This window comes from Haplochromis burtoni, unplaced genomic scaffold, assembly GCF_018398535.1.
Source record: "Haplochromis burtoni strain Fernald_Lab_line unplaced genomic scaffold, NCSU_Asbu1 Contig_40, whole genome shotgun sequence".
NCBI classification, from domain to species: domain Eukaryota; kingdom Metazoa; phylum Chordata; class Actinopteri; order Cichliformes; family Cichlidae; genus Haplochromis; species Haplochromis burtoni.
Window position 1 is genome coordinate 1,167,242 of NW_024582401.1, and position 13,596 is coordinate 1,180,837.

Consider the following 13,596-nt stretch of genomic DNA (forward strand, 5'->3'; position numbering starts at 1 on the left):
GTGTGTGTGTGTGTGTGTGTGTGTGTGTGTGTGTGTGTGTGTGTGTGTGTGTGTGTGTGTGTGTGTGACTCTGCAGGTGTGTGGCTGTGCCCGATACTGCCCCAGGACCTGTCTTGATTATTTATTGTACCTTTTCAGGGGCCTGGAGTGTGTGTGTGTGTGTGTGTGTGGTATTGCAAATGGGATGTCATACTTGTGTGCTGAGAGGGATTTAGCCTCTTGCTGGGGCTGAAGTCACCACGTCTCACTCATGCACAAACAAACATGCTCTCAGAGGGCAGCCAAACAGGAGAGTGGCTTTTCTGAAAAGAAAAGAAAAAAAAAAGTCTTCCAAGACACTGCTCATTCGCTGACTCACCTAACAGCTATTACCTTCACACACCAGCGAAGGGGGAGGTCAGTGTGTGTCTGTGTGCTAAGAGGAAGGCCTCTCTTCGTGGATACACTCCCCCCCTCCTACTCTTCTTCCTTCTCTGTGCAGAACTTGAGAACAGATATTACATTTCAACTTTGCTGCGTTGGACGGTGAGAGAGCATGTCAGCCCTCCTAAAGAGCCATAATCCAAAAGCTTGCTGGACAACTGAGCGGTGTGGGCAGTGCTGGCTGGCACGCAGCTGTGTGATGGGGGTGGGGGTCGTGTGGGTGGACAGCAGAAACTCGGCCCAAAATGGGAACACAGTGCACCGCCACCATAAACCCTGGAACACCCCCTGTCAAATCCCGCCATGGTACGATCCACATTTGAACCAAACATCCCACACGGAGGAGCGCTTTACTTTCTAAAACTTGTAAATGACTAACTTAAATATTTAGAGAATAATCACAAATTGTTACAAAGTGTGCAAAGTTGTGTGTTTAGTGGGGGTGGCTGGGTGGGGGACTTGGGCTCGTGACCTCCTCATATCTTTGTTACGGCTCTGCTGCTGAGTGTTAAAGCCTGTGCTATAGAGTCCCACAGACCTGAAGACAGCACCACCACTGCTCAGCGGATCCAATATCAAGCTCAACTTCACGTGCAAATCACCCAGCTGTTATGCAACCCCCCCACCCCCCACCCTTTCTCTCCTCCCTGTCCTCAAGTTTCATCTCGATTCCCCCTCCAAGTGCTTCTACTTTACACCAAGCTGTCAAGAGTATTGCGGCAAAAAGTGTGTGCATGACTATAGGATCTTTGATACAAGCCGGACCCTCAGTGCTCGCGTGGCTGAGAGCTGTCTATTTCCAGTGTATCTGCAAGTCAACGTGTCGGAGATGTGACTTTTCCTGTAAGTGCATGGGCAGGGTTTCAGATATCTAGTCCCGGGAAGTAATGTGGCCAAAATGTTTAAATTTTTTAAATACGTGTGATGAAAAAGTGCTGCAGCTGCGAGCTGGTGGCAGTGAGCCTGAGCAGAAACGAACTTTTTCTCCAGCATCTTTCAAAGCATTCAGTGAAACAACGCACAGACACATGCTTTGGCTCACATCCTTGCAGCGTCCTCCTCTCTTCTTCTCTCCCTCCCTCTTCCTCTCTCCTCTTTTGAATCTCACACACTCAGCCCACTGGATCATTTTTAATCCACATCATGTGAAACAGAGACGTATGCCAAAGCAACCATATGGACATAAACCCTCCCCCGTTTTCCCTGCACACACACACACACACACACACACACACACACACACACAGTTACATAGTAACCCGGATCACATGTGCAAAAAGAGGCTGCATTCAGTTTTGCACGTCACCAAAACGAGATGTGTGTGTTTGTGAACCCTTCGTGCTGAGCCACGTGTGTGTGGAGGACCAACCCGCTTCCTCTGGTGGCTGTGAGGGGAGGGACTCCAATACAGTTAATTGACAAACCGAGCCTTTTACATAACTGCCGGACTCTGTCTAAGTGCTGCTGTCTGAATTCCTCCCCACCCGCTGCTGCTCTCCCTCCCTCTTTAGTCTCCATGACACCCTCTCCTCCTCCTCACACACACACTCCATCTCTCCTTGACTTCTATCCTTTCACGGATGTTAAACCAGCAATTCGCATCAGGATGAGGAGAACACTAATCACGGCATTTGTTCCTTTTTCCTCCACCTCTCTCCTCACTTCTTCGCCTCCGCTCGTCCACCCTCCTTGTAGAAGCCAGGTGTGGCCTCAGCATCTGTTATCGCCCCACTGAGGGAGACTGCGACGCCTCCCGGGGCCTCCCGGCGACACACCTGCACGCACACACACGGCTTGTCACACGAACTGAATTAAACAGTCGACACAAATGCTCATGTCCACAATGTTTATATATATATGTATATTAATATATAGTCATTTAGAAAAGAAAATAACAGTACAGATGGAGGATTTCAAAATAAAGAGGCACATGCATACACTTGTAAACAGAGATGATGACACACTTGGATCAATCTGAAGTCAATCAGAAAGACATCCAGGTTTGAATGACAGCAGTTTCAAGTTTCCATAAGAGTCTCTTTATATCTTCGAACATACTGCATTTGAACACATCGCAATTGCTCAAGAAGAAGCGTTTCCAGTGAAGAACAGGTTGTGTCCTAAAGTACATTAAGTTACTGGAGACGTCGCCTCCACTAGGCTGAACGGTGATAGAAAAAAGAAAGGAAGGAAAGTAGAGTGTAAATAATTAAAACATATTCTTGATTTACATTTCAAGTCCAAACATAAGGAACTGAAGTTGTTCAACTAGGACACATTCCTTCATCGCACTCCTGGTGTTAGTTTTCTATGTCGTAAACATATCTCTACTATCATTTACACGCTGTCTTCAAAGAAGTCTACTCCGTTCACACGTTAGAGCCGCAGAGAAAATCACAATAAAGAGGTCGGAGAACTAAAAACATTTCAACTCAAAAGTGATGTACAAAATTAAAAAATAAAGTCAGATATATTTTTCTGACAAAACAGTTGCAGCAGCAGTACTGCAGTACTGCATGCTGGCTGTATGTATGTTTCCCTGCAGTGCACAGCTGTCTAAATAATGCCTCAAATCTTTATAAAAACTGCACAATTGCAACAGGAAGTAACAAAACCCCCAAAACAAAAACAACAGTAATTAACTTTTTTAACAACAAAGACGTGTGATGGATAAAAACCGATTGCTGCACTTGATCTCAAGCACTTGTGCGTTGGCAACAATAAAAAGGACTTGACTGAATGTCTTCTCTACTTGGTCTGAGGGTAAGACGTGTTATGATCCATTCAAATGTCATGATATTGCCATCACAGAAGGTGAAGCATGAGAAAAAACAACAACCCATCCCTATAAATTACTGCATAACACGCCTGACTCATGGAGTCATTTCAGTTTATACCTTCACCCCAATGAATCGATGCACTCTTTTAGTGGACTCCAAAGCAAAGCAGTCATGCTAACGCAAACAGTAATCTCTCAGGCTCTCATAGAGAGTATAGCTCTATGTATGTATGACTGCTGGCAAATAAAGGGAACATTAGTCCTGCGCGCAGACAGCCAGCAGAAGCTATAATTATATGGTCCTTAATTACATGAATAAACTGAGACAACAGGAAAAAAAGCAGGTAAAGAGATAACATGATTCAAAGCCAGAAGGGTGTGCTGTTTTACAATAACCAGCTCTGGCAGGCAGGGTGTGGGTCTGGTGCAAAAGATTAAACAAACTGTGTCCCAGTTCAGGGCTGGACCCTCTGTAGAAAGCTCCAACCTGAAGAAACTATTCCAATAGCAGCTAGATGGTGCGTTCAGGTAGGTCTTGTTTAGTTTTGTTTACTTTAACTGACGTTTTCACTGACCTACTTCAAAATAACCTTCTAAAGTTAAATATGTGGAAAATATATCAGCTTTATCATCTGAATGCTCCTGTAGATGATGTGGATGTCCTCTGAATCCCTTCAGAGAGCCCATAATTGAAGGATCACCTTTTGAGCTGATTACAACATTTAGTCAACAAGTACAGACTGATGAGGATCCAGCCCCTCTGTTGGTATCCAGCAGCATTAGCTCTAAAGTTGACCCTCTGCCCTGACACACCCAACTGACTGAGCAGCAGCCACTGTTACATTATTGTCAAGTGTCTGTCGGGTCATCTTGTCCTAGATGATTTCTTTTAACGGTGCCTTTGACTTCTCAGTGAGAGGCAGACTGGGGCTGGAGGGGATCGCTGACTGGTTGGAGAGGTGGTGGAAGGTCAGTGACGGGGTTTCAACGGGGCTGCACAGGATTTGGAAGCGCTGCGGGATAGAAAGGTTGCAGTTAGTTGACTGTGGATCAGCGTCATTAAAGGCACAAGACAGTTTCACATCCAACAGCAGGAAAAACGCATTGTATCACCTGTGTCAGGGTTCCCGGGGTAGTGACCAGGGCGTAGATGGCCCAGATGGGAAGCAGAGAAACGGATGAGAGGGTAAGGATCCAGCCCAGCGTTGTGGCCCATACTGGAGCCACCAGTCCTTTCCCCAGGCTCAGTGGTGACCAGCGCACCAGGGAAAATATAAATGTGGCCTGAAGAGGGGAGAAAGGAGGACGGGGTAAATACTAAAGGTTTAGGCTTAGACATTTTAGGCCAAAAATGGTAAATCAGTGTTTCCCAGTTAAACAGCAGCAGCGATAAATACCCTCCCTGAGAGCCCTTTAATAGCAGCTGGATGTAGACGAACAGGTGGCTATTTACTCATTCGCTGTTATGCGGTCGATGAGATGTCTCCTAATGCTCTCAATAAATATGAGACCGGGAAAGAGTCTGGCTCTGTCCAAAGGCAGTAAAACACCTCTGCTGCACAATAAAAACATGCAGTACCTCTCCCAGATTTTCATCTGTGCAAAACGTGTTTGAATTTAAATAGTTGCTGATTATATTTTTATACTAAATTACAACTACGTGGACAAAAACAAAGAAACCCCAACAACCCTGGGAAAGGTCGTAAAATACGGATCAAACCAGAACGCAGTGATCTCCAAAACGCTGAAGCCCCATATTTAACCTAACAAGTGAAGAAACAAAGAAGCTTCTCAACATAAGATTTCAAAGAACAAACAGATTATCATTAAATGACTCAAGGCTGAAAACCAATGATTTTTATGGTTTAAGGCAGTGTTGCATTTAAAAAACGACACAATTCTGTAGTGGAAATCATTTCATGGGCTTAAAAATACTTGAAAATTGCAAGTTAAACCTCAGAAAGTATCTAGAAACCCTCACAACCAAACAACAACAAAACAATTCTATAAACAAGAGAGGCGATGCTGCCGTCTTTGGGCCACAGCTGATTTAAGGATGGTCTGACTAAATAAGACTGGAACTTCTCTTTGGAAAGCACTGACTCTGCATCCTAAAGAGGACAAACATTCATTGTTTTCAGAGCACGATTCAAACCTCAGCATGTAAGATGTTATCGAGCGCATTACTGAGCACAGAATGGGTGATTTAAACCATCGTATCACTGATGGGACTGTTAATGCTGCTAGTGCATAAACAATCATGTGAAAAGAGTTTTCACAGGACTCTATGTGGTCACGCAGAAAACTAAGCACACCCTTACTGCATCCATAGGAATTAACAGGGAAGGTAGCAGCCCAGTGCAAACCACAAGACTTCTGGAACAATGTCCTTTGGACAGAGACCAAAGTGGAGACATTTGACTATGATGCACAGCAGGAGAAATACAGCATATCAGCACATAACAACTGTCAAGCACGGTGGTGGAGGGGTGATGATTTGGGCTTGACAAGACTGGACTCCTTGCAGTGATCGAGTTGATCATGAACTTATATAACAAAATATTCTAAACTCAAATTTCAGGCCCTCTGTTTAACAGGTAAATCTTGGCAGAACTGGGTCAGATAACAGGACAATAATCCCAAGCAAAACTGTCAAACCACGTTCTGCTCGTATAACAACACCTTGGCACAGCTGTAAGTGACCAATCCAAAGTCAAGACCAGTCACCTATCGAAAACATCTGGAGCATTAGCAAACAAAAACATGGGTAAGGAGGCTGTGAATAGTTCGTAGCAGCAATTTGGTCTTGTCAATTCCCAAAGACTTCAGAGTATTTTCTAAAAACGAGTATCTGGAGCGGGAAGTGTGCCCCAAATTGCAGCTTTCTTGAATGTGTTGCTGGCATCAAATTGAAAAGCAGACTACATTTTTCCAAATAACTTTTGACATGCTGTCTTTCTTCTGTTTCAGTTGAATGTAGCCTGAAATAATTTGCATTCAGTTTCCATTTACATGTCAAACAGTGTTTCAACTCTTTTGGAAACTGCTCGCATCCAGTGCTTCTTGAGTCCTGCCAACGGAGCTCATGATTCATTTTCTGCTCTGGAGGTGGTGGAATAAAAAGCCAACCTCACTGATAGAGAGACACACACGTGGCACACAGATGAACCCTGATATTTTCCTGAGAGGTGGAAGGTGGAGTCTGTATGAAATCCCACACCTGTGCTAATGGACATCCTACTTCACAGCAAACAGCTCATAACAAAGTGGAATGCAGGTCAGCGGGTGGAGGTTACTCACAGTGCACACGATCGGGGTCAAGTATTTCCAGCACAGGTTGAAAAAAGGAAGAGGGCTGTAGCCGGTCATATCCCTGATGTTGGCGCTGAAGCGCTCTGCTCCTGTGGCCAAAACAAGAACACAGTGAGGTTTGGTTGTGGTTCAGTTCACATCATGGTTTGGCAACGGTGGCCAACTGTGCTTAGAGAACATTTTTTCTTCCTGGTATTCACCGCCAGAGCAGAAAATACAAGCAAAAAAAAAAAGGAGAGAAAAACAAATTATAACTGAAATCGCCGCTGCACAGGACAAACAGCCAAGCTGCTGTTTACAGCCTGTCCACGCTCATACACTGACATCACGGTGAATGACCTTTGACCTTTCAGATATGAAATACCATTATGTTATTTTATCCTTTTGGGCAGTTGTGTGGAATTTTGTTGTAATCTTGTGATATACTGGCGAAGCTGAGGACACACACCAAACTGTCTGACTACCAACCCTCCTGAAATCCACACTAGTGCTTTTCTCTGCAGGCTTAAGAAAGTGAGCAAAATGCTATCAGTACCTACAGCTCTTTTCTTTTCTGTCTGGAGTGGTAGTAGGAGGAGCACAAACTGTCACATACTCTGCAACTTAATTCAGTTTTATTAATATATAACACAACAACCTCAAGGCGCTTTATATTGTAAGAAAATAAACATCTACAATATTAAAAAGCAACTCCAACAATCAGACGACACCGTATAAGGAAGCACTTGGCGACAGTGGGAAGGAAAAACTCCCTTTTAACAGGAAGAAATCTCCAGTAGAACCAGGCTCAAGGAGGGGTAGAAACAGGACAAACCACCACACTGTAATGACTTACTCAACAACCTTAAAGCAATTTTGACACATGAAAGCTGGAGAATCTCGGGAGAGTCGGATGAGGAAGTTGTCTGCAGCTTTTCTTTCAGTTACTCCACCTCAGAAGGTAAAAAGAGGACACATGACACCCACTTGCTGGTGATAAATTTCCAGTTATTTTCCTGCTCCGTTCTCAAACGAGTTCAAGACCGTCAGACATTCTCACTGCTAGTCTAAGAATTGTGTCCCCCACGAACCGTTCCCTCCAGGGCCACATAACCAGCGGTACAGGAGTGTTAGTGGTCATCAGAGTACTTAAAAAACTGTAAATTCCCACAGCCGTAAAAAGGGGGAAAAGGTGCAGCTGAGTTGTGAACGCTGTGTCGCACAGTCCACTTAAAACCCTTCTCCTCAACTCAAGGAGAGCCATAAAAACAGGCTTTTTGGCCCTCATAAGCACCCACACCTACAAACACATTCTCTGCTGGAGCATTCAGCCTATTTTTTATCTCATGAAACGGCAACATATATTTTTTCTAACACCTAAAGTCGACTGTCTAACCTCACTGAGCGTTTACTGCATTGTCCTGATGTATGCATATAAAACACTCCCTCCATTGCACTTTTAAACAAACAGTGTTTTTGTGAATGCTTCAGACCTCCATGTCTGGCTGGAGTGGGGGCTCCCTGGGGCCAGCAGACTGAGACTGAGAGGCGACAGGGCCCGGAGGCTGATTTAGGGCCCGGAGGAGACAGACAGGGGCCTGGCTAGGAGCCAGTCTCCCTACAACAGTGGGTAGCTGCAGCCATGTTAATATACTGTCTACTGCCTCTAAGTGGAATGCCGGAGGAGGGGAGGAAGTGGACAGCGAGACTGTGTGTGTGTGTGTTTATCAGATTTGAGGACTTATATTCATTAGTGATAAAAGTTATTTTTATTTTCTATATAACAGCAACCAGCTTAAGATTATGTATAATCTCATTATCCTACTGCCTGAGCTCCAACTGAATTTAATTAAAGTCAGACTAGTAGAAATGACTCGGACACTATTTTTCCATAAATTTAGTGCTACATTAAAAAAAAGAAAAGAAAAGATCAAATAAAAATCAAACAAGAAGAAAGGAGACCAAAGCAGGAAAAAGGAGTGGAGAGAAAGAAAATCAAAGAAAATGGAAAATAAGCTAAAAAATGGAAATAAAAGAGAATTCAAAACAAGAGTGGAAACAAGATAAAGGAAAGAACCAGGAAAATAGGATGGCAAGAAATATAAGAACATTGAAAAAAGTATTTAAAAGAAAAAGGGGAAGAGGGGTTAGGGAAATGAAATGTTACACCGGAAGAGTCAGTTTGTGAAGGATCAGAAAGAGCAGTGTGGCGAGGAGAAAAAAGGGGAAGACAAGGAAAAGATTAAAATTGAAAGGAAATGAATGATTAGATTGACAAGGAGATTAGATAAAGACGGAAAAGGAGGAGCGGAAAGGGAAGGAGAAGGAAAAAAGAAGTAAAAGGGCACACAAAACAGAAGAGATGAGGAAAAAGGGAGATGATCAGAAAAGGAAGGAAAAGGAAAGGGGGAAGAAGAGAAAAAGGAATGGGAAATATAGAGTGGAGGGAAGAATCATGAGGACAGAAAACAGGTGATGAAAGGGCAAGGAGCAGGCTAGAGTTGGGATTTGTACCGTAGACCCAGCCGATGGCCAGAGACTGGAAGATGGAGAGAAGCAGCAGACTGGCTCCACTGCAGGAGAAATGGTCATAGATCTGGAACACATACAGACCGCCCTGCACCACACAGAAGAGACGACTCATTAAAAACAGGCTACTTCTCCAACACAACACATCCATCCACCGGTGTGACTTACCGGTGTGACCATGACCAGTCCAACCAGGAAGCAGACGATGCAGACAAACAGCAACAGCAGCTCTCTGCGGTGACCTCGTCTGATCAGGTGAGGGTACAGGTCAGTCACTGATGTCATCAGGGCCTCCAGGCTCACAAACTGCACGAGACACATATGTCGGCGTGTTTCCATGACACCGAACGCAACGCCAGTGCAGAGAAATTCAAAGTTTGTCGAGGGTGTTAGTCTGCATCTACCTGTGTGTCCAACCCCAGCATGATGATCATGAGGAAGAAGCAGACAGCCCAGAGTTGGGGTACGGGCATCATGGCTACAGCTCTCGGGTAGGCGATGAAGGCAAGCCCGGGTCCTGAGAAGACCATGAGACCAAAGATATTACAAACAATTAATATAAGTTTCTTCTGACATAAAATAATGGAAAATATTTACTATTTTTATCACATTATCACTCAGAGCTGAGCTCGGTTTTGCCAGAGGTTTCTTCCTTCAAAGAGAGTTTTCCCTTCCCACTGTTGCCAAGTGATTATTAATGGGTGGGTTGTCTGTGTAGCCACCACGAAGCACATCATTAAATACCAGCTAGGCCAACTTCAGTAACCCTACAAACGTCACTGCTGTTTAGTTTTCTGTCTTCATTTATGCTGGAAGTGATAACAGAGCTGTACGTTTGAATTTTTCAGAAATCCCTCAGTCAGAACATGCTATATCATCTTTAGATGGAAACTAGCGAGCTAACTCCCTGCTAACTCCGTTAAACTTCATAAATTCTGTTTTCACGGATGCCTGGATGTTAAACTTCATTGTTACACCTGATAGAGGAGCCACACTAATCATTTTATTGAAGATGAAAGAATTTAGACAGTTTGTAACTCTCAGTGATGCCGCAGTGTTCTTATGACTTTGGGACCTGAAGCAGAGTTTGGACCCGGAGCAGGCTAAAGACGTAAAGACCGGATTGGTATGTGTGACTAATTTTATGCTTCATTATTATTTTCACCACAAGGGCATCTTGATAAAATCTGGTTTGGGATCACTATCACTTCTGATTGTTTCACACTTCCTCCTCATGCTTTAACAGTTAAATTAAGAGTTAAATTAGCCTGTGGCGCAAAAAACCACAAAGTCAAAGTCTGCTGACTTATGCTGACAGTTCTGTGTCCTGAAGGAAAACAGTCTCTCACCTGATTGGGCTACGGTGCCTATGTCCACGCCTTGTTCCTCAGCCATGAATCCCAGCACCGAGAAGATGGCGAATCCTGCCAGGAAACTGGTGGCGCTGTTCAGGAGGCACAGCATAAAAGAGTCCCTGGAAAAATACATAAATACACACAAAATTAATCTGAGTTAACTAATTAGATTTCAATACAGTGCTGTCCAAAAGTCTTGAGCCACCCCTCATTTCCTTATATTTTCGTGGTAAAATCATGCAAACATACATGAAAATCCAGGATATGAGGCAAAAAGGGAGTTTGTACAATTCTGACAAGCTTGAAAGTCGATATTTGATACGACCACCTTAATTCTTTCAAACAGCCTGAACTCTCTTATTTAGCTTTCTTGTTATTTCTTTAAGAAGTCTTCAGGAGCAGCTCTTCAAACTTCTTGAAGCTCTTCCCTGAATGTGAAGATGGAAGTTTTTGGCTAATAGGTCTAATAGTGAAAATGGTCGGGTACTAGGACTGGACTGAAAGTAGGTGAAAAAGCAGCCAATGTCCAAAGAAAGAACCGTGAAAGACCTTCAGAAGTCTGGAGAACTATTACTCAAAAAGCTTCACAACAGTCTGGCTCCTGGTAAGCAGTATATACAGAGTGTGTCTCAAGAGTTTAGCACAGCATTGCGCTGAACACAAAAAACACCCTGTGAAAACTGAAAGACAGAACACAACCCCACTGAGGACTTGATCTGTCCTGTTACTGTAAATACAAGCCAAGAGTCAAGAGCTTGGCTCTTCCTGAGTGTGTGTGTGTGTGTGTGTGTGTGTGTGTGTGTGTGTGTGTGTGTGTGTGTGTGTGTGTGTGTGTGTGTGTGTGTGGGAGTCCTACAGTGTGGGAAACATGGCAGCGAGGGCTTTTCTTTAAGGTGTGGCTGTATCAGTGTGTTTTCTCTGTCCATTCCAGCCATTCCTGCTGGAAGCCATCTGACCAGTGGGAGCTTACATCTTACATTTCAGCAACTACAGTTTGTCTCAAGTCAAGTGGAAGAAGGAGAAGCTGTGTGGCCGACTCTGTTTTTACATGGTTGTATGCATATATGTCTGTGTGTGTCTGACATAGTGTCTCACTTATAGCAGTCATTGTTGTATTTGTTGTAACTGCCCAGAGCTGTGAGACTTCCCAAGCAGATTCCATAAGAGAAAAATATTTGGGTACCAGCATCCATCCATACCTACAGAAACAAAGAGAAACAGAGAGCGAGAGGAGAAAGTGAAAGGACATGTTAGCCCACAAGCTCATATCTAACTACTGATATACTTTATCAGCCTTGGCTGCTGTTTTGGGGTTAAAGGTACACCGTACAAGATGTTCTATATTACACAGTTTACAGGTAACATGACACAAACTTGGCTAAGTAACAGAAACAAATAGATACTGATGCTGTCAAACCATACCCACACGATAATAACAAACACTTTTTCACACCAGTGAAGAAGAGTTTGAAAGTCGCTTCTGAATTGATAGAGCGCAAAACCACAGCGACAGTAAGATCTAATGATCTAGTGATGAAAATGTGGCACAGAGCAACAAATCAGATGTCACGTTGTAAACTACATTCAGCTTCACAACAATAATCCAATCTCCTTCCTGCTGTATGGCAGATCTGACATTTACTCACCTGACAGCGCGGCTCTCCTACCTGTAGGAGCTGCCGTACGACCTGCAAGAACGACTAGAAAAATGTCCTCCGACGTGATGCTTTTCAAAATCTGCCACCGTTTACGGACACATAAAGCGAGTGCGCGTTTGTGTTGCTGTACCTGTGGGTCAGCCAGGCGGGTAACGTTGGGTTTGAGGTAGTAGATGATTCCCTGGGTGGCTCCGGGCAGGGTGGCACCACGCACCAGCAGCACAAACAGCATTACATATGGAAAGGTGGCCGTCAGGTACACCACCTAGAATGTACACAAGAGCGTGCAGGGATGTGGTCGCAGAGACAAACAGGGAGGATGTGACTGTGATGTTCTTTAAAAAAAAGAAAGAAAATACTACAAGAAGGAAAGTTGGAGTCTTAAAATCTGTTGACTGACGGCGGCGGAGGCACAGCAAATAAGTCCGACAAAGTGGCTGCAGTGTCGTGGCCCTTATTTCTCATCTGCTACATGAAAGGAGAATTATGTTTTGGACTTTACCGCTCCTCGAGGTTCTTTTTAAAAGACTTTATGTCACCATAAAAATGCTCCTGCCGTAGATATTTTTAAAATTTTATTAATAAATGGGTGCCATTAAATTATATGTAAGCATGTTTTGTTTATGAGGTAGGCATTTGGTTTTTTATTACTTTTTCATAGTTCCTTTGGAAACTTTTTTCTTTTCAAAAATGCATGTTGGCTATGCACTGTGTAAGAGGGAGAAAGTCACACACATTCTCCTGCTTCTACCTTTCTTTCTAAGCGACCTTTTGATTTGGAAATATGTCCAAAATCAGCCAGGCAGAGTTGTAAAATCCCCTAACCTTTTCCCTACCCATGCGGGACAACATCCACCAATATTCACTCTTAAATAGTACATAAAGTACATAAAGTAGTATTCAGGACAGGCCTAGTTTCTTCATATTTTAGCAGAGAAGCCCTGTTTTTGACAAGTGAGCAAGCGCTGGCTCTGCTGCACACCATATAAAAAGTTACCGAGAGGCGACCACCTCCAGTGACACCTATATTTATCTGACCCTGTGCTCTGGGGGATTGTAAAAACAGTTTTCACACAGAGGTCAAAGCAGTTTCTCATGATATCCATTTTTGTGGGCACAAAATGCTGACTTTAAAATCCAAACACTAAAACTAGAAAAAGTGTCAGAAGTGGAACATTTGCAAGAGCTCAAACACTTGTTTCTATCACTTGATGTGGGTGAGCACCTGGAAACCACAGATGGCACAAAACATGGACGTAGCCTCAAGGCTGGAACTGTGATGCTAATGCTATGTCTAAAAACTTGCATTCAGTATGGTTACCTAAAAGTTTTCTGGTGCTACAGAAGACTAACGCTTTTCTGACAGGACTGCTGAACACTTTACTGCTGAGCTTATGGGCTCAGTCCCTCATTTCGGCCAGACTCCCAAAACTTGTTGGTCACAAGTTGTTAGTCAATGAGCGTGCACTCGTCATATCTTACACCAAAGATGGATGCATCCATCTTTTACATTGTCTATGGTGGCAGCTTAGACATGTAGCTGAGACAGAGAGGGAACTTG

General features: G+C 43.7%; 1 protein-coding gene across 5 annotated transcripts in view; it reads right to left on the reverse strand.

The window, feature by feature from the left end:
- Positions 1 to 2,255: 2,255 nt before the first annotated feature.
- Positions 2,256 to 13,596, reverse strand: part of LOC102293256 (sodium- and chloride-dependent GABA transporter 2) — a 35,039-nt gene continuing 23,698 nt past the window's right edge. For all 5 annotated transcript variants that reach the window (XM_042219951.1, XM_042219952.1, XM_005919992.2 and 2 more), the window contains exons 7-15: positions 12,166 to 12,300; positions 11,473 to 11,576; positions 10,372 to 10,496; positions 9,427 to 9,539; positions 9,191 to 9,328; positions 9,008 to 9,110; positions 6,503 to 6,603; positions 4,316 to 4,486; positions 2,256 to 4,215 (exon numbers count right to left, since the gene is read on the reverse strand). In XM_042219951.1, coding sequence (XP_042075885.1) covers positions 4,078 to 4,215; positions 4,316 to 4,486; positions 6,503 to 6,603; positions 9,008 to 9,110; positions 9,191 to 9,328; positions 9,427 to 9,539; positions 10,372 to 10,496; positions 11,473 to 11,576; positions 12,166 to 12,300 — 1,128 coding nt within the window. In that variant the 3' untranslated portion in view covers positions 2,256 to 4,077. The remainder of the gene's footprint in view (positions 4,216 to 4,315; positions 4,487 to 6,502; positions 6,604 to 9,007; positions 9,111 to 9,190; positions 9,329 to 9,426; positions 9,540 to 10,371; positions 10,497 to 11,472; positions 11,577 to 12,165; positions 12,301 to 13,596) is intronic.